Source organism: Stomoxys calcitrans, chromosome 4, assembly GCF_963082655.1.
Source record: "Stomoxys calcitrans chromosome 4, idStoCalc2.1, whole genome shotgun sequence".
NCBI classification, from domain to species: domain Eukaryota; kingdom Metazoa; phylum Arthropoda; class Insecta; order Diptera; family Muscidae; genus Stomoxys; species Stomoxys calcitrans.
In genome coordinates this window covers 107,918,359-107,938,494 of record NC_081555.1, presented here as the reverse complement: position 1 = coordinate 107,938,494, position 20,136 = coordinate 107,918,359, and the positions used below count along the sequence as shown (strand labels likewise).

General features: G+C 36.9%; 1 protein-coding gene across 1 annotated transcript in view; it reads right to left on the bottom strand.

The window, feature by feature from the left end:
- Positions 1-20,136, bottom strand: part of LOC106081311 (otoferlin) — a 369,740-nt gene that overhangs the window by 57,169 nt on the left and 292,435 nt on the right. Inside the window, exon 8 of the mRNA XM_013243188.2 lies at positions 4,848-5,244. Coding sequence (XP_013098642.2) covers positions 4,848-5,244 — 397 coding nt within the window. The remainder of the gene's footprint in view (positions 1-4,847; positions 5,245-20,136) is intronic.

Below are 20,136 nucleotides of genomic sequence, written 5' to 3'. Positions count from 1 at the left end.
AAAAAGTTGAATCCGGAGATCGGCTGTATGGGAGCTATTCCAACCAACCTACAGTTATAAGAAGTATTTAGCAAAATTTCGGGCGCCTAACTTTGCTCCTTCGAAAGTTAGCGTGCTTTGGACAGACTGGCGGACTGGCAGACAGAAGGAAACTGGTAGATCGACCTAAAATGTCATGACGTATAAGAATATAAATACTTTGTAGGGATTAGTCGGAGTAATGCGAAATTTCACAACGGCTAAGATATAATGTCATAACGACGATTGGCATAAATATCATCTCAGAAAGCCAGACAGCCATTAACTCCCTGGGGACCGTATTCCTAAACACAAAAACTGTCGCAGATCTCTCAACGAGGTGGCTCAATAGCTCAAAATTAACCTGTTCTGCTGTGAACATTCCAAAACTATGTGTCCTAATCTAGACCTGAAGATGTCTACCGATTTGCTGTTACTGGCTAGAACAGATGTCCCAGTTATTGTGTCCGTCATGACAGGTCATTGTCTAATCGGAAAACATGTTGACAGACTGAAGGTTGGCAGCAACGACTTTTGCAAAAACTGTGAGGACATCGAAGAAGAAGAGACTATAGAACACCTTCTGTATGTATGTGTGTCCCGCACTGGCAGTCAGAAGGAGTTCCACTTTAGGTTTTCATTTTTTTGAAAACCTTTCCTTTGGGAAATGCTACCTTTACTACCCTTTCCCTTGAGGAAAGGTACTTTTACTAGCACTTCCGTTGGGAAGAGTAGTTTTATTACCTTTGGAAAGGGTGCTTTTTACATGTTTCTTTGGAAAAGTGTACTTTTATAACCCTTTTCCTTGAAAAAATGCTACTTTTTCTACCCTGTTCCTTGGGAAGGGTTACTTTTACAAACCATTCTTTTGGGAAGAGTGGTTTAATTTCCCTTTCCCTGTGGAAATGTTACTTCTTTTTAACTGCGATTTTCCTTTAAAAAGGATGCTTTTACTGCCCTTTCCTTTCCTTTCCTCCCCTACCCTTCTCCAAGGGTACTTTTACTTTTCCCTTGAGGAAGGGTATTTTTACCTTTTCCTTTGGTAAGGTTAGTTTTAGCATTCTTTCCCTTCGGAGATGATTCTTTCCTTTGGGAAAAGGAAGTTTTAAAAGTCTTTCCTTTAGGAAAGGGTAGTCTTAGCAGGGTAGTCTTCCTTGGGAAAGCTTAGTTTTACTAGACTTTCCTATGAGGAAGAATACATTGTGTAGTCTTTCTTTTGGGGAAACGAAGCCTTTTACCACCATTTTCGTTTGGAAAGGGTACTTTTGCTGCCTTTTTAATTGGAGAATGGTATTTTTACTTCCCTTTTCCTTGCGGAAAGGTACTTTTACTACTTTTTTGATGGGTGAATCGTCCTTTACCTAACCTTTTCCTTGAGAAAGTGTACTTTTACTACCCTTTCTCTTGGGGAAGGGTTATTGTTATAGTCTTTCTGTTCAAAAATTGTACATTTAGTAATATTTCCCTTCGGAGATGGTACTTTTAGTACTATTTACCTTAGGGAATGGTACCTTTAGTACTATCATGCTTCGTAAATGGTACTTTTAGTACTATTTTCCTTCAGAAATTATATTTTTAGTACTTTTGCCCTTCGGAAATGGTACTTTTAGTACTTTTTCCCTTCGGAAATGGTACTTTTAGTACTTTTTCCCTTGGGGAAAGGGATAAAGGTTGTATTGTATTCCTTTCCTTTGAGAAGATTGGTATTGTACCCTTTTCCTTGGATATGGGTACATTTAATACCCCTATCATTTGGTACTTTTAGTACCCTTTTTTGAGGAATGGTACTTTCCCCAAGGGAAAGTGCCTTCGCTATAAGGACACTTTAACTACTATTACCTTTTGGCAAAGGTACTTTTGCTTCTCTTTCCCTTCGGAAATGGTACTTTTAGTACTATTTCCCTTGGGAAAAGGGATAAAGGTTGTATTATATTCCTTTCCTTTGAGAAGATTGGTATTGTACCCTTTTCCTTGGATTTGGGTACATTTAACACCCCTATCATTTGGCACTTTTATTAACCTTTTTTGAGGAATGGTACTTTCCCCAAGGAAAAGGGTACTTTTATCACGCCTTCCCTTGAAGAAGGGTACTTTAACTACCCTTTCCCTTGGCGAAGTTTACTTTTAGTACCCTTTCCCTTGCCGAAGGTTACTTGAACTACCCTTTACCTTGGGGAAGGGTACCTTTAATACCCTGTCCCTTAGGGAATGACACGTTTACTACCCTTTTTCTTGGGGAAGGTTGCTTTTTCTACCCTTGACCTTAGGGAAGGGTACTTTTGCTAACCTTTTCTTTGGGAAAGGGTAGTTTAAGTATTCTTTTCCTTCGCAAATAATTCTTTTACGAAAATGGTACTTTTAGTAAACTTTTCCTTCGAAAGGGTACATTAAATACTTCCTCGTTTCAGAAAGGGTACCTTTAGCAGTCTCATCTTTGGGAAGGACTAGTTTTCATATACTTCCCTTTGGGGAAGGTTAGTTTTAGTAGACTTTCCTTTGGGGAAGGGTAGCTTTAATAGACTTTCCTTTTGGGGAAGGGTACTTTTGGTAGTCCTTACCTTTGGGAAGGGTACTTTGTTTAGTCTTTCCCTTGGGGAGGGGTACTATTTTTTCCTTCCCTTGGAGAAGGGTACACTGTGTAGTAGTTCCTTTGAGGAAAGGTGCTTTGTGTAGTTTTTCCCTTGAAGAAGTGTACTTTGTGTAGTCTTTCCCTTGGAGAAGTGTACTTTGTGTAGTCTTTCCCTTGGGAAACTATACTTTCAGAATTCTTTCCCTTCGGGGAGGGTACTTTTATTAGCCTTTTTCTTGGGATAGGGTAGTTGTAGTAGTCTTTCGCTATGGAAATGATACTTTTAGTAGTCTTTCAATTCAGAATGGATATTTTTAGCAGTCTTTCGCTTCGGAAAGGGTATTTTTAGATTACCTTCCTTCGGAGGGTGCACTTTTAGAAGCCTTTTGCTTCTCAAAGTGTATGTTTAGAAGTCTTTACCTTTAGCAAGGCTACTTTTAGAAGCCTTTTCTTTCGGAAAGGGTACTTTTAGAAGTATTTTCTTTCTCTGGGAAATTTTGCGGAAGGGGGTTTTCCTGCTCTTTACTTTCGAAAAGGGTACTTTTAGCAGCCTTTCCCTGGGGAAAGTTTAGTTTAGTTTGCCTCTTCCTGGGGAAAGGTTAATTTAAGTAGCCTCTCCTTTGGGAAAGGGTGTTAAGGTTGGCTTTCCCTTGGAAAGGGTTGCTTAGTTGGCTTTCCCTTGGGATAGGGATTTTTTAAGTTGCATTTTCGTTAGGGAAGTCTAGTTTTAGAGGTCTTTCTCCTTGGAAAGCGTTGTTTTAGAAGTCCTTGCTTTAGGAAAGGGTGTTTTACTACTATTTCCCTTCGAAAAAATGTTTTCCTACTCTTTCCCTTCAAAAAGAGTTCTTTTGCAGTCTTTCACATCAGAAATTGTACTTTAGTAGTTCTTTCAATAGGAAATGATACATTTAGTGGCCTTTACCTGGGGAAATATAGTTTACGTAACCTTTTTCTTGGGAAGTGAAAGTTTAAGTAGCCTTTCTTTAAGGGAAGTATGCCCTTCACAAAGGGTGTTTTAAGAAGTAATTCCCTTTGGAAAGGATGTATTTTTGCTTGGTAAAGGGAAGTTGCCCATGGGCAAGAGTTATTTTAAAATCTCTTGGGAAAGGTTCGTTTTGGAAACCTTTCTTTTCTGGAAAGTTTATTTTAGTACCCTTTCCCTTCGGAGAGGGTATTTTTTTCGTAGAGGGTACTCTTAGTAGCCTTTCCCTTAGTGAATTTCCCTTTAAGTAGGCTTTCTTTCTGAAATAATAGTTTATGTTGCCTTTACATTCGGGAACAGATCTCTTAGAAACATTCCGGGGTTGCATCTGGTGTTTTTTAAAATATTGGCAGTGGGAAGGATCCCCCCTTCGGATAACTAAAAATTGAAAAGCCTTTTATTCCATCCAAACCATTTGACACATGTTGTAAATAGTTCAAGAAAATATGCACAAATTTGGACCAACTAAACTTCAAGAATTAATTTGCCATTTTAGTAAGCTCAGATTAGTAGTTGGGCACTTGTGGGATTGTTTTTCACCGGACTCTTTGGTTTGTCAAGACTATCTTAAAATTACCATTTTAATTATCTGTCTTTATTTTTGTTATTCCATTTAGCTAAGTTAGTAATTAAAGTCCGTGATAACTTTGTGGTATCAGATGTATTTGTGGAAGGCTGAGTGGAGCATATATCATGCCGTCCCAGAATAATTAATTCTTAAATTTCACTCCCTGCGATGATTCAAGACAAAAGCAAAAACAAAATCTATTGAGCTGACAGGTTGTCTTTTTCCGAACTAAAAAATTATATTTCACCTTTGGGCCAAATGTTAAGACAAACGACAGCAAAGAAAACTGACTTTTTCTTATTCTTATTTTATTTTCCCTCTCTTTTGCAACGTTCAAGTTATGGTTTGCTCCTACAAATAACAATCAATTTGTTGTGGGGTTTTTTCCTGAGCAACTTTAACCCTTGACATGTTGCATTGCTTTATTTCATTCTGTTTTTGCACAGTTTGTTTTTTTATTGATTTTGCCATCTTATTTTATTAATCATTCCAGAAGTAAACCATACCTAAACATTTATTTAGGTAAAGCAATAACACAAAGTAAAGAAGCATATGGGAATGTCTTGTTTTTCCCATGAAATTAAAGCTGTGAAGAAATTTTATTAAATTCAAGGTTAACTTTGTTGTTTTTTCTTTCGCTTCTTCTTTTTCTTCATAAAATCATTTTCTTGTTTGTATGTGTGTTGGTATTCTCCTCAAAACCGACTTACCTGCCCTCATCCTCAGTACTGCTATCACGTGTCTGTGAATTATTGCGACTTCTGCCCAAACGCATGAGGCTACGCACTGCTCTCATTGTTATGCGTTTCTCTTTGACGACTGGACTACCGCCTGGGGTACCAGCATCACTGGTCGCCCCTCCAATAGAGCTGCTACGGGATGCAATGTCACTACGTTGGCGACCCGTTATGGGAATGGGTTGTGTTGATGATGTGCCACCACCACCACCACCACCCCCCATGACAGCCGTTGAGGTGGTGGCCGATGTTGAAGAGGATTGTGCATGGGACTGGCTGCTCGAGATGACCCGTTTTAAAAGCCTTCGTTTCGATGATTCACTGCCGCTAGAGGCGGCACCACTTCCGGAGGCTATAGTGCCGCTCGAATCTATTAAAAAAAAGAATATTTAAAAAAAATTTGCTTATAAAATCAAAGTTGCAAGATAGGCAAAAAAACAGATTTGAAAAAATTTTATAAAAACAAATTGAGGTTTGTTGATATGTTCTCTAACGTCAATTTTTTTTAAAATTAAATTTTTCGACTAATTTCGGCAAAATGTACAGTTCTTCAACTAAAATTGTGAGTTTTGAACAGCTTTCGGTAAAAGTCTTATATTTTTCATGGATAGATAGATTTTTTACAATATAAGGTCCATTTCCTACAAGGACACCTAGTTTAGGAGCTATGTATGTATAGTCGTCTCATATTATCATATTGAAATTTAGATTTTTTGGTAACTTTAAGACTCATTTAGCTTTAAACATATTAAGTTTTCAAAGTGAAATTAAGATTTTAATGGATTTTCGAAAAACTTTTAATTTTTTTTTTTAAAACTCTCAAATTAAGGCCCATTTCCTTGTGCGACACATAGTTCAAAAGATACGGCTATTTTAAGTTTTCATACTGAAATTCCGGTTTTTTATGTTCCTGTAGGACGCATGGCTTAGGTGATACACTGCTTTTGAATTTTCAAACTGAAACTTTGATTTCAAGTGATTACCAATTAAAATTTTAATTTTTTGATGAAGTCACGTATTATGGTTTATTTCCCTCAAAAGCGCATAGCTTGGATTTGTGGTGAATTTTGATGGAGTCAAGAATTAAGGACCATTAGCAACTAGGACGTATAGTTTGGAGATACAAACACTTAAAGGTTTCAAAGTGAAATTTCGATTTTTAATGGATTTTCGACGAAACTTTGAATTTTTGATGGAGTTACGAATTATGGCCCATTTACCTCTAGGACGCATAGTTTAGGAGATACAGCCAATTTAAAGTTTTCATAGTGAAATTTCGATTTTTGATGGGTTTTCGGTCAAATTTTGAATTTTTGGAGGGAGTCACGAATTAAAGCCCATTTTCCTCTAGGGCACATAGTTAAGGAGATATAGCCAATTTAAATTTTTCATAGTGAAATTTCGATTTTTGATGGGTTTTCGGCCGAATTTTGAATTTTTAGAGGAGGTCACGCATTTTAAGTTTTCAAAGTGAAATTTCGATTTTTAATGGATTTTCGATGAAACTTTCGATTCTTGATCGAGTTACGAATAAAGGCCCATTTACCTCTAGGACGCATAGTTAAGGAGATACAGTCATTTCATGTTTTCATACTAAATCATCGATTTTTAATAGATTTTCGATGAAATTTTGCTCTTTTGATGGAGTCATGAGTTGAGGACCATTACCCTCTAGTTAAGGAGATGTAGCCAATTTAAGATTTTTAAATTGAAAATTTTTTGTACATTTTGTAAATTTTCGATGAAATTTTGAACTTTAGAGTCATGAATTGAGGTCAATTTCCCTCTATAATGCATTGTTTAGAAGATAACACATTTTTAATTGAAATTTCGATCTTAAATAGATTTTCGAGGAAATTTGTATCCTAGAGGACGAACAAGGGTTCATTTTCCTCTGCGGAGTATAGTTTAGGAGATACAGCTGTTTTAAATCTTTAAAGTGAAATTTTGATTTTTAATGAATTTTCAATAAAATTTAAAATCGTTTGATGTTCTCAAAAATTAAGGCCCATTACACTCTAAGCCACTAAGTTTAGGAGGGAAAGCCATTTAAAGTTGTCTAACTGAAATTTAGATTTTTAATAGGTTTTCGATGAAATTTGGAATTTATTGATTAAGTCACGGATTAAGACCCGTTTCCCTATAGAACTCTAAGTTTAGTCGATGCTGCCAATTTTAAATTTTAAAAGTAAATATTTGAATTTTGGTGGATTTTCGATTAAATGCAAAATTTTTTGATGGAGTCGCGAATTAAGGCCGTAGAACTCATAGTTTAGGAGATACAGCCAGTTTAGCATTTTCAGAATAAAAATTCCATTTTTAATGGGTTTTCAATAAAAATTTCAATATTTTGATTTAGTTACGAATTAAGGCGATGTTTTCCTCTAGGATACATAACTTAGGAAATAGAGCCAAATTTAAGTTTTCAAAGAGAAGATGTGATTTATAATAGATTTTCGATTAAATTTTGAATTTTTTGATTGAGGTACGAATTAAGTCCCAATTCTCGCTAGGACGCATGGTTTAGGAGATACGGAGGCCCTAGGACTAGTTGCTAAGGAGATATAGTCAGGTTAGCATATTCAGAATAAAAAGTGGTTAGTGGTTTTTCAATAAAAATATTTTTTTTGATTAAGTCATGCGTTGCGCTGCATTTTCCTCTAGGATGCATAACTTAGGAGATACAGCCAATTTAAAGTTTTTATAGTGAAAATTCGTATTGTAGTGGACTTTCGTTTAATTTTGGCGGTTTCGATGAATTTTGGTCTGCAGACGCGGTTTGACGCCAAGAACTCGAATCTGAAATCCGTCTTTGGGGCAAACATACCTGGAGACCCTTGGGGCCAAAACCATCCACCCCTCCACGTTTGGCTGAGCTCAATGGATTCGTTCAGCATTGTAATTGGAAACTATGTTTACTAGATGACGGTATAAATGCTAATGCTAAATTCATTGAGAAGATAATTGAAAATGAACTGCTAAATCAAACGACAAAGTTGGTTTAACCAGACATGCAGAGATGCTGTCAGATCGAAAGAGGTGGCATGCAGGAAATGGGCTGGGATAAAAATGCCAATACTGAGCTGCTGATCAAGCACGCAAGATTTTCGTGTGCCAAAGTGCTTAGGCGCAAAAAATTTCTTTTCGAATCGCCCCTACGTACCACGGTTCTTGCTTCTACATGAGGAAGTAAGAGCTTTTGGTCGTTCGTGAAAATGGTAAAGGGTATTTCTTTAGCTATCCCAACTCTTGTTAAGGATGATCAAACGTTCACTGACCCGGTTGATAAGGCTAACCTGTTATCTGATATATTTACAGGGAACTCTTCCCTGCCGGATAGCAATCAATCACACCCCTTAATTGAAAATGTCATTCCCCAGATTTTTTTCTAAATCTTGGAATTAAAGGGGCTCTTGAGAATCTAGTCGTAAATAAATCCCCGAGCCCTTATGGCATATCAACACTTTGTCGTGTTCTTCGACGCTTGCTAGTCCATTAGGCAACCTTGGAAGGTTGCCCAAAAAGGGTGAGGCGAACAACCCTGCCAATTACCGGCCAATTGCAATATGCTCCGCTCTCTCTATGGTTATGGAGAACATGATTAATCACCATCTTGTGAGCTATTTAGAGTTTAATGGCCTTCTTAGCGACCAACAGTACGGGTTCCGCAGAAATTGCTCTACGGGCGACCTCATGGCATTTCTGTCGGAACTTTGGGAATTTGGAGAGAGTAAGTTTGAGGCTCTGGATATCTCCAAGGCATTTGATAGGGTCTGGCACTATCAAAACTTGTCGCAATTGGTTTTCGGTGTTCGATTTATTTAGAGCTTTCTCAGAGATCGCACTCTACGAGTCATTATAGATGGGCTCTCATCCAATGAGCATAAATTGACGGCAGGTGTATTCCAGGGCTCTGTCCTATCTCCTTCTCATTTTCTTATTTTCATCAACAATCTGTTGAGCCGGATATCGAATCCGATCTACTCATTTGCGGATGACAGTAATCTCCGTCATTCGTACTCATACGACCATAGGCCTAGTCTGCTCGAGAGTGAGGACAAAAGGGCGTGTTATGGACGATACACTCTGCCAGGATTTGCTGGCCATTTCTGAGTGGGGTTGAATGAATCGAGTAGATTTTGATGCACAGAAGACTCAGTGCTGCTTGTTGTTACACAAACGATTCGCTGACCCATTACGATCATCTTTGTCTATCAACGGTGTAGATGTTGAGCAATCAGAAGCTCTTGATGTTCTGGACATGAAAATACAAAGTGATGTCCGTTGGGCTAAACATGTATTTGAAGTGTCGAAAGTTGCATTCATGTGTTTAGGTTTCCTTAAACAGTGTAAGAATTACTTACATCTACACCACTTTCATAAGACCGAAAGTGGAGTACAACTCAGATGTATGGGCTGTAGCGCTTCAAAATCATCCCAGGAGATACTGGGCCGCGTACAGAGGAAAGCGATGGCGTTGATTGTGGACAATAGGGCATCCAACTCTATTGCCTCCCTTGAACATTGTTTGGCGTTGTTCTATCGGTACTTTCATGGTGTGTGAATGGGCTTAATCGGATCATCTTTGGATATAGCTGCCTTATAGATCGACAGGGTTGGACTAAGCTCCCAGAAATTCGAACCAAATGTGGTCTAGATCCGATCATTTTTGAATTGACCGGTCTTTCGATTTTGGATCTTGCCCAAAAACTGGCAATAATCGATGACTTTTTCGTTCGGTTATTTTTTACAACTTTGGATGAACTTAATTCAATTCTTGGCGATGAAGCTCCATCAAGGACCACTGTTTATCTATAGTATAGTGAATTTAGGATATATAGAAGCAACATTTCCTTAACTATCTCTACATTGTAGATATAGACATTTTGAATTTCAATCCAATTAAAAGGTTTCTACTGAAATTTCAATAATGTATGTATTTTCCATGAAATTTTTGATGAATTCACTAATTAGGGTCCATTTCCCTCTAGGATAGCCAATTTTAAGTTTTCATGCTGAAATTCCGGTGTTTGGGCGGTATTGATTAAATTGTTGATGGTTTCACAAAATAAGTTCTGTTTTTTTGTAGCACGCATGTAGCACGCTAGGTTTTTACACTGAAATTTCGATTGTGGATGGATTTTCGTTGAAATTTTGAATTTTGTTGATGGTGTCACAAAATTAGACCCATTTTTTAATTTTAAGTTTGTCAGTAGTCTCGAATTAAGGCCCTTTTCTCGTTCCAGTTCCCATTAAAAATTGTATAGAATAGCCGCAAAGAGAGCATACCACTGGGATGATATTATTTGGTTGAAACGGTTGTAAGTCATTAGCATATTTCTAGGCGCAAATGTTTGGTTTGAAGGCAAACAACCGCAGCCATATCCATTAAAATCGTCTATAAACAAATACTCGTACATCATAGCAACGGTTATGGCTGAAGGGTATTTAAGTACGAGTTGGAGAGATAGTCGCATGCCATACCGTTATAGGTGTTGCTAAGACCTTAAATCAACGAGCGGGAAAAAGAGATTAGACATTAGCTTCACACCACAGAAGCCAATAACAACTCGTGTCAATGTTTCATGGTGCTATAAAATGAAATTTGATGAGATTTCAGGTGAAATGGTTCAAATGTGAAATGGAGGAAGTAGAGGAAATAGGAGAAATCAGAAATGTTATGGCGTCGCTGATGCTGCTATGAAAGGACAAGGCATAACATTTTTTGTTATTAATGAGTTAAGTGTCGCATATGCTTGGCATCCGAATTTATTTAAGCTTAGGAAACCTTTTCAAAATATTCCCAGAACACCAGAATGTGTAGGGAAGAGTAGGAATAAATGTGTTCAAACCACCCCCTCAATGTCATGGGAGCAGACGGAGTCAGCGTCAGGTCATTTGAGAATTTCAATCTTAGCTTTAATCAAATTTATTAAAGCATGAATGAATAGGCAAAGAATTTCAAGAATTTATATGAAAATTCGTTCATTTAATTTAAAGCATTTTTTTCATATCCCCTATGCAGGGGTGATGAACATCAAAAGCAACAATTTCTTAATGAAATTGCAGGCCAAGATTTTAATTGTTAAGCATAATATGCTTTTTTAACTTTTTAAATCTGATGGACACCCCAGCGGCGGACTGTCATGCATGACACGAAACACGAAATTGAAATCGGTTTTGCAACTCAGGGTTTACACAATGGAAAAATGTGTAGAAAATTTGTATCATCTGCATAGTAGTCCATTCAGAAAGGCCAGTAATTGAAAAATAATTGAGTGCCGTGCTTCCAAAAATACATGGACTTAATCGAATAATAAAATGATTCTAAGTCTTTCGGTATACTTATAGGCAGATCCTCTCTCTCTCTCTCTGCTGTTCTCATAATTTGGATACCCCTTATCACAAAAATGGTGTAGCTTTTTAAATACCATTTTCCATGTTCCTCTTGCTTGTTGTTTTCATCTTTCATGAATTTTCATTGCTTTATAAAAATTTTCATTATTAGCATTTGTTTCCTTTCCCGAAGAAGAAACTCAACCATCTTGAGATAAATATTAGCCAAGTATTTGTTATATTTATGCATTTTTTAACCTTATGCAAATTAGTCTCATCTAGGAGAATTGTAGACAGGAAAAGGATTTTACCAAAACATTTATTTTAATTTCCCAAAAAATGTCTAATTAAAAGCTCGTTACAAGGGACGAAGAATACCTTCAAGGCAATTTAGGAAGGGGTAGCTAAGAATTGTTGCTTTTGGATATTTCTCGATTAACATCAACAAAGTGTGGGGAAAAGATTTGGATAGCATAATAATTGTCTATCATAGAAGAAAGTTAATGTTTTAATGTTAAAGGAAGGAATGTTAAAGGGTAACAGTTGTTTTTTAAACGGTCATTGCGATTTTTGCGCCTTAGGTTAGGTTAAGTTGAAAAAGAGGTTGCGGATATTAATCAGCCCATGCGGACATACTCCTAAGCCTGTAATGTAAATTGCGCCTAAAAATATGCTTTATTTTTTGTATTAAATTCTCAAGAGCCTAATTGAAAGCTATGATTTTTTTTTCATTCAAGTAACGAAAGCAACAACTGTAAAATTGAAATGTAAGTCATAAACAAAACAAATATATTATTTTCAGTGTTGCCACTTGTTTCTTAAGAACAAAATAATTTAAAAGTAAAGCCATATCAAGCTTCCTTCACGTCGCACAATTTCCTGATCAACATTCCTTAAATTTAATGCCTCAACATCCATCTATTGCCCTAATATTTTTTTTACCAATCAAATATTATAGCCATTATGATTTCCCCCCTAGAGCTGCATCAACATGCGTAAAACAGTAAAATATATGGCATACACTTTTGGGCTTAAGGGCAGCACGTGCCTTCTTTTTGGTTGCATTGTAAAAGTGAATGAGTTTGGAGTATATAATAATTGGTTTTCGTTTTTGTTTGACGATACATGGAAATAAAATACAGAAGTGTTATGAAACTTTGCATTTTAAAACTGACATATTGGTATTAAATTCTATTTTTAAAGCTAATCGTTTAAATTAAAAAAAGACTAAGTGTGTATTCCTTGAAATTATGTGTTTTCGTACCAATATTAAATTTAGCAACTCAAATTCATAGCAACATGAATCATAGCATACTTTTAGGCTTAATTTCATTCTGCAAATATTTGTGATAAGTGTATCAAGCATTTTGTTTAGTTTCCTGAATTTCAATTGGCAAAAAATACCAATTTAAAATTTTTGTGTATGTTAGGTAACCCGCCCAAAAAGTCCTTAAATTGGGTCATTGAAATATTTGCAATACAAAATATCCATCAAACACGCAGTAAACTTTTGGTATGCAATATTTAGAAGCATAACAGCAAAAATTGGGCTTAAAAAATTTTGGGGATAAAAAAAAATGGATGCCTTTTTTTTAATTCATGGGTTTCAAAGTGCGCCATAAAATTTTGCATGAGTTTATGGAGTTTGGTAAAAATTTTAGGACTTAAAAATTTTCCTTAAACACGACTTCTAATTGGGACTCAAACCACAAGAATTATTAAGCAAGAGAACAGATCGTGCTTAGATTTAGTCAGCATGATGAACCGATACAGACCGTGTTTGGCATGCAGGTTAAAGGTCATAGGAGAAGTTATTGTGTAAAGTTTCAGCCAAATAGGACAAGAATTGCGCTCTTTAGTGGCTCAAGTAGCCCAATCAGGAGATAGGCTTTTAGGGGAGCTATATCAGGTTTTAGACCGATTAAACCACTCTTGGCATGGATGTTGGAGGAGGTCATACGAGAAGTCTTTGTGCAAATTTTGAGCGCCCACTGGGGCTCAAGAATTCATATTGATGGATCGGTTAATATGGGGGCTACATTAAAATCTGACCGAACAATCTTCGACGACTTATATAAATAAAAACTACCTGTGCAACATCTTGATTAGTCCAACCGTTACTGTTATTTCCCAGATGGAGGGATAGACGGACATGGCTAGAGGGATAGACGGGCATGGCTACTCAGCATGTCTGGACGATCAAGAATAAAATAGCAAATAAATATTTCATGGTGTAACAAACGCCATGACTTTATAAGTAAACATCCATCTTCCATCTTCCACCCATCTTTTATTTTAAGTAATGTTTTACAAGGTTTTCCTTAAAATATTGTATACAGTAAGGGTGTTTGGTATCTTCGCCCTAGATGCTGAGAAAGGCGGTCCTCTGTAGTGTCTACGAGGAGGGGTAGGATACTTTCGAGCATATGTTGTGCCACTGACCTACAATAACGGGGTGAAGGCATAGAATTACAAGTTAACATCTTTTTATAACTAAACCACGAAATAATTCCGTCTGCATCACTTCGAATCACTTGCTGATCATTAGATCAGAAACCACATGAAGTATACATATTCCTAATCGCCTTGATATTCTAAGTCGATCTAGCAATTATCGTATGACCATCGAAGCGATTAAACCCCTACCCAAGGGAAAGGGTACTTAAAATACCCATACTCACAGAAAGGGGTACTAAATGAAACCCTACCCGAGGAAAAGGGTACTAAAAGTATCCTTTCTCAAGAGAAAGAGTACGACAAGCACACCTAGACAAAGAAAAAGGTACTACCCAAGGGGAAAGGTACTAAAAATACCCCTACTTAAGGGAAAGGGTAACCCAACCTAAGAGAAAGGGTACTGAAAGTACCCCGACACAAGGGCAAAAGTACTAAAAGTATACCTACCCAAGGAGAGGTGTACTAAAAGCAACCCTACCCAAACGCAAAGGTACTAAAAGTATCCCTACCAAAAGGAAAAATTATACAATGTACTTCTACCCAAAGGATAGAATACTAAAACTATCTCTAACCAGAGAAAGGAGTACTAAAAGTACCCTTATCCAAAGGAAAGGGTACTAAAACTATCCCAGCTCAATCCAAAGGAAAGAGTTCGAAAACTATCTCAGCTCAATCGATTGAGTACATGAACTACCTCAACCTAAGCGAAAGATTACTAACACTACATTAAGCCAAGGGAAAGAATACTTAAACCACCTCTACCTTAGGGCGAAGGTATTAAAACTACCCCTACCTAAGGGCAAGGGTGTAAAAACTATTCCTATTCAAGGGAAAGGGTGCTAAAACTATCCCTGCCTATGGAAAAGAGTACTAAAACTAGCCCTACCCAAGAGTAAGGGTGCTAGAACTACCCCAACTCAATCGAAAGAGTATATGAACTACCTCAACCAAAGCCAAAGAGTACTAAAGCTACCCCTCCCAAAGTAAAGGGTACTAAAACTTTCCCTAGCCAAGGGGAAGTTTTCTAAACTACCCCTACTCTAGGGACAGGGTACTTTAACTACCCTAAAGGGTAGGGGTGCTAAAACTACCCCAACTCAATCGAAAGAGTGTATGAACTACCTCAACCTAAACGAAAGAGTACTAAAGCTACCCCTTCCAAAGTAAAGGGCACTAAAACTTTCCCCACCCAAGGGAAAGTGTTCTAAACTACCCCTACTCTAGGGAAAGGGTACTTTAACTATCCCATACTTAGGGAATATGGTAGCCAAGCGAAAGTGTACCAAAACTTTCCCGACCCAAGGGAGAGGTTACTTAAACTAACCCTTAGCAAAGCAAAGGATACTAAAACTAACCCAAGCGAGAAGGTACAAATACTACCCTAACACAAGCAGAAGAGTGCGAAAATTAGCCCTACCGAAAGGAAAAGGTACGGCAACTAGCCTAACCGAAGGGAAAGGGTACTTAAGCAATCCCTACTCAAGGGAGAGGGAACTTAAGATGTAAGGGCACCAAAACTACCACAACTTAAGGCAAAAGGTGTTAGAACTACCCTATCTATGAGGGAAAGGTAGCGAAATACCCCTGCGCAAAGGTAATGTGAACCTTTCCCACGGAAAAGTGTACTAAAACTACCCTTTCCCGAGGAAAAGGGTACTAAAACTACCTTTTCACAAGGAAAAGAGTACCAAAATGAACCTTTCCCACCGAAAAGGGTACTAAAACTACCCTTTTTTTAAGGAAAATTTTACTAAAACTTCCCCTTTCCAAGGAAAAGGTTACTAAAACAAACCCTTTTCAAGGAAAAGGGTACTTCAACTATCCTTTACTAAGGAAAAGGGTGCTACAACAACTCTTTCCCAAGGAAATTGGCGCTAACTAAAAGAAAGAAAAGGGTACTAAAGTTACCCTTTCCAAGCGAAGAGTACTAAATCTACGCTTTTCCAAGAAAATCGGAGCTAAAACTACCCTTTACCAACGAAAAGGGTGCTAAAACTAGTCCCATCTTAGGGAAAAGGTACTGAAACTACCCTTATCCAACGGAAAGGTTGCTATAATTACTTTTACCCAAAGTATGTAAGAAGGAGTTTCATGCACTCATAACTTTAGAACAATAATTTTAGTTTGAACAATATTTTGCTGATATGGTAACATGTCTATTATAAAGGGTGATTTTTTTGAGGTTAGGATTTTCATGCATTAGTATTTGACAGATCACGTGGGATTTCAGACATGGTGTCAAAGAGAAAGATGCTCAGTATGCTTTGACATTTCATCATGAATAGACTTACTAACGAGCAACGCTTGCAAATCATTGAATTTTATTACCAAAATCAGTGTTCGGTTCGAAATGTGTTCAAATTTTGACAAATTTTGTTCAGCGATGAGGCTCATTTCTGGTTGAATGGCTACGTAAATAAGCAAAATTGCCGCATTTGGAGTGAAGAGCAACCAGAAGCCGTTCAAGAACTGCCCATGCATCCCGAAAAATGCACTGTTTGGTGTGGTTTGTACGCTGGTGGAATCATTGGACCGTATTTTTTCAAAGATGCTGTTGGACGCAACGTTACGGTGAATGAACACATTTCGAACCGAACACTGATTTTGGTAATAAAATTCAATGATTTGCAAGCGTTGCTCGTTAGTAAGTCTATTCATGATGAAATGTCAAAGCATACTGAGCATCTTTCTCTTTGACACCATGTCTGAAATCCCACGTGATCTGTCAAATACTAATGCATGAAAATCCTAACCTCAAAAAAATCACCCTTTAGTAACGAGTAACGTTCGTTCCCGATGATTTATGTTCTACATCAGTACGATATAGGCATCCTTCTCATGTGATTTTGTATGCGCATAAGGGGATTCTGTTCCTAGCATTTGGGCTGATGTGGTTTCTTTACACAATTAATTTCCTTTGTCTTTAAGTTACAATAAACACTATTTTCTTTTTATTGTAGGTATGCTGAAGATACATCGGTTCCCGAAATAGGTAAGTCGTTTATAAAGAAACGAACAGACATTTATGGGTTTACTGATTACATGAACATGCTATTAAAGAACAGGAACATCATATGATGTGTAGTTTTATTCAAGTTTTAGCTCAATGATAAGGGACCTCCTTTTTTATGTCGATTTTGAACAGCTTGCGCTTAGCGACAACACTTATAAGAGAAGCATTTTGTAAGGTGATAACCACCGCTGGGTTGGGGATTTGTCGGGATTTGGATGATGAATGTAAGAAATAGTGCTCCGATAAATCCCATATTTAATGTGGCCCCAATTAATTTATATGTCGGGATATACAACTCATCAGTGTATAGGAAAGAAATCATCGAAGAAACCATGAAATTAATGTTTTAATTTTCACTATCAATTTTGTTTCCATATTTTCTTCTTCTCACTTTTATTTCTTTCATGGTACTAGAAACTGCATTATTGTTCAAAATCCAGCCTCACCTTCGATTTTCTACTTAATGAATTCAATATACCTGAAGAGCAGCATAGTTACACCAACACATACACTCGTAGATTAAGTACTAAATTATTCATATCTGTATGTCTACAAAAAAGTTTTCATTCTCCTCAGAGAATGGGAAAACAGTTCATAGAATCAATCCAAACTTCACTAAATAGAATTGCTAATGCTTTGCTGTTTCTGATGCTCAAATCGATGATGCTGGAAACATACAAGAAACTAAAGATGTTAGTATGGACTTGAAAACGGAAATGAATTCGAATTTTTAATAACACCAAGGAAATTCAAAGCAAAGTTTCAAGAATTTCCAAAAAGTTTTCCGTCCTAGTACTGCAAAGAAAAAAATTTAAATTTTTTAATGTAAATTCTGGCATGGCTGACTGACTAGGCAGCAGTACGTTCCGTGTGCAAATTTAAATTTTTGTAATTTGGCTTGACTCTTCGCTCAAGTTGAAATAAAACAAAATATCTAAGCTTTTGACAGCTAGACATCATAAAAGGCCAAGCTCATTTAACCACCTAAAAAAACTCCTTTTAAAGCTGATGTAAATACTTGATGATTTTTTCAATTCCCCTCTTAAACTCCATTTTATAAAATTTGCTTCTGAGAAAACCTCTCCAAATATAACCGTAAAAAATAAATAATCACAATAGAAACACGAATAAAAGCAAAAGGACAATGCAAGGATTGCCTGTGGCATCAAAGAGACCCTTTAATTTGCAATGAAAATTTTAAGCCAACACAAAAACATTTATGAAGTAAATTCTCCGAATGAAAGGTGTCTTGCTGGTATATGAAAAAAAATTTTTAAAGCTAAGCATACATAAAGCAAAGATTTTCTCACACTCAATCGAAGCATACTTTTGGGCGCCAACCACTTTGTAATGCCACTTGCTACCAAGTACAGTAGAGTACTTATTTATGTACTTTTAATTATCAGTAGACTATGAAGGAGTACGACAACAAGAAAGACAACATAATCACCTAAATGAAGTGTAAAAAAGCCAAAAACGAAAATTAGTTCACAATTTGCCCAATCTACAAACGTTGGGTTGTCAACGAACAGCAATTAAATAAATTACAGATAAACATAGACTGTTTAGTCGACTTTCAATGGAGAGTAGAAACACACAGAGTACCTAGAAACTTGAAACATCATTATGGGTTTAAGAATAAACCAAGCATCTACCGAAAGCTTATTTAAATGTGGTTTAAACAACAACCACTTTGGCTTTTATGGTAACGGTGAATTTCATAAGAAATTGGTTTTAACCGCTAAAACTTAGCAGCATTGAACTGAGAGGGGATACAAATTCACAAAAACGAAAATAATAATACTGCTGAAGTTATTCAATTGGCCTTACAGCCACCATGCAAATAATTTTCGATTTCTATTCTACTAAAAAGCAAAATTTATAAAATGCTGGTAAAATAAAAACTGTAGCATAACGTTGGAAGTTTGTGTTTAGTTAAACTAAAGCATAACTTTAGGCGGGATGAAACAGTTGAATGAACATTGAGTGAACGTTTTATTTATTTTCATTAATATTCGAAGGAAAACTAAGTAAATTCATAAAGAGTTTCTTTTTAGGAGGCGAATACTAATTTTTTAAAGTTTTCAAGAAAATTTTCCTATGTCAGGTAAGTGTAGCATATGCTATACGTCAAACGGCAAATAGAAAAGGTCTTGGAGAAAACGTTCAATTAGGAAAAGACTTAAAGCGGACTATTAATAGGGAAAACTTAGATTAGCGAATTCGCAATGCCATATTTTCTCGAGAGAAGGATTTTGAAAACCCACAAAATCGAGGGATCTTAGGTTGGAAAATGAACTAACAGATGCTAAGCCCTACATAGTTAGACGTGGAACCCAAAATGAGGTATTAAATCAGGCAAATCCAACCAATTTTCAGCCACGTAAATCGACCAATTTTGATTTACGCCTCAGTAGAATGTTGGGCAGCGAAACAGAAGAGGTGTAACATAAGCACTTAAAAACAGTTTCAGATCTTTGAACCGTAAGTATACAGCTTAAGAATAAAACGGCCACTACGGCTATGACACCTAAGGCGAAGCAAGCTGTAGCTCATACCGTCAGAGATGACGAGGTGCCACACAGTGGGCCAAACGTCATAAAAATTGGAAACAAGTCCACAACTTTCATACCCTCCACCATAGGATGGGGGTATACTAATTTCGTCATTCCATTTGTAACTCCTCGAAATATTCGTTTTAGACTCCATAAATGATATAAATTCTTGATCGTCGTGACATTATAAGTCGATGTAGCCATGTCCGTCCGTCTGTCTATCTGTCGAAATCACGATAGCGGTCGAACGCGTAGAACTAGCCACTTGAAATTTTGCACAGATACTTTATATTGATGTAGGTCGTTGGGGATTGCAAATGGGTCTTATCGGTTCAGATTTGGGTATAGCTCCCATATAAACCGATCTCCCGATTTGACTTCTTGAGCCCATGGAAGCCACAATTTTTGTCCGATTTAGCTGAAATTTTGCATGCGGTGTTCTGTTACGGCTTTCAACAACTGTGCTTTGTAAGGTCCATATCGCTCAAGAACCTGATATAGTTCCCATATAAACCGATCTCCTGATTTGACTTCTTGAGCCCCTGGTAGCCGCAATTTTTATCCGATTTGGCTAAAATTTTTGACATAGTGTTCTGTTATGACTGCCAACACTTGTGCCCAGATCGTTTAAAATCGGTTTATAATCTGACATACCTCCCATATGAACCGATCTCCCGATTTGATTTCTTGAGTCCCTGAAAGCCTTAATTTTCATCCGATTTCGCATACGTTGTTCTATTATGACTTCCAACAACTTTGCCAAGTACCGTCCAAATCGATCAAGAACCTGATATAACTCCCATATAAACCGATCTCCAGATTTGATTTCTTGAGCCCTTACAAGACGCAATTTTTGTCCAATTTACCAGAAATTTTGTACATAGTGTTATGTTAAGACTTC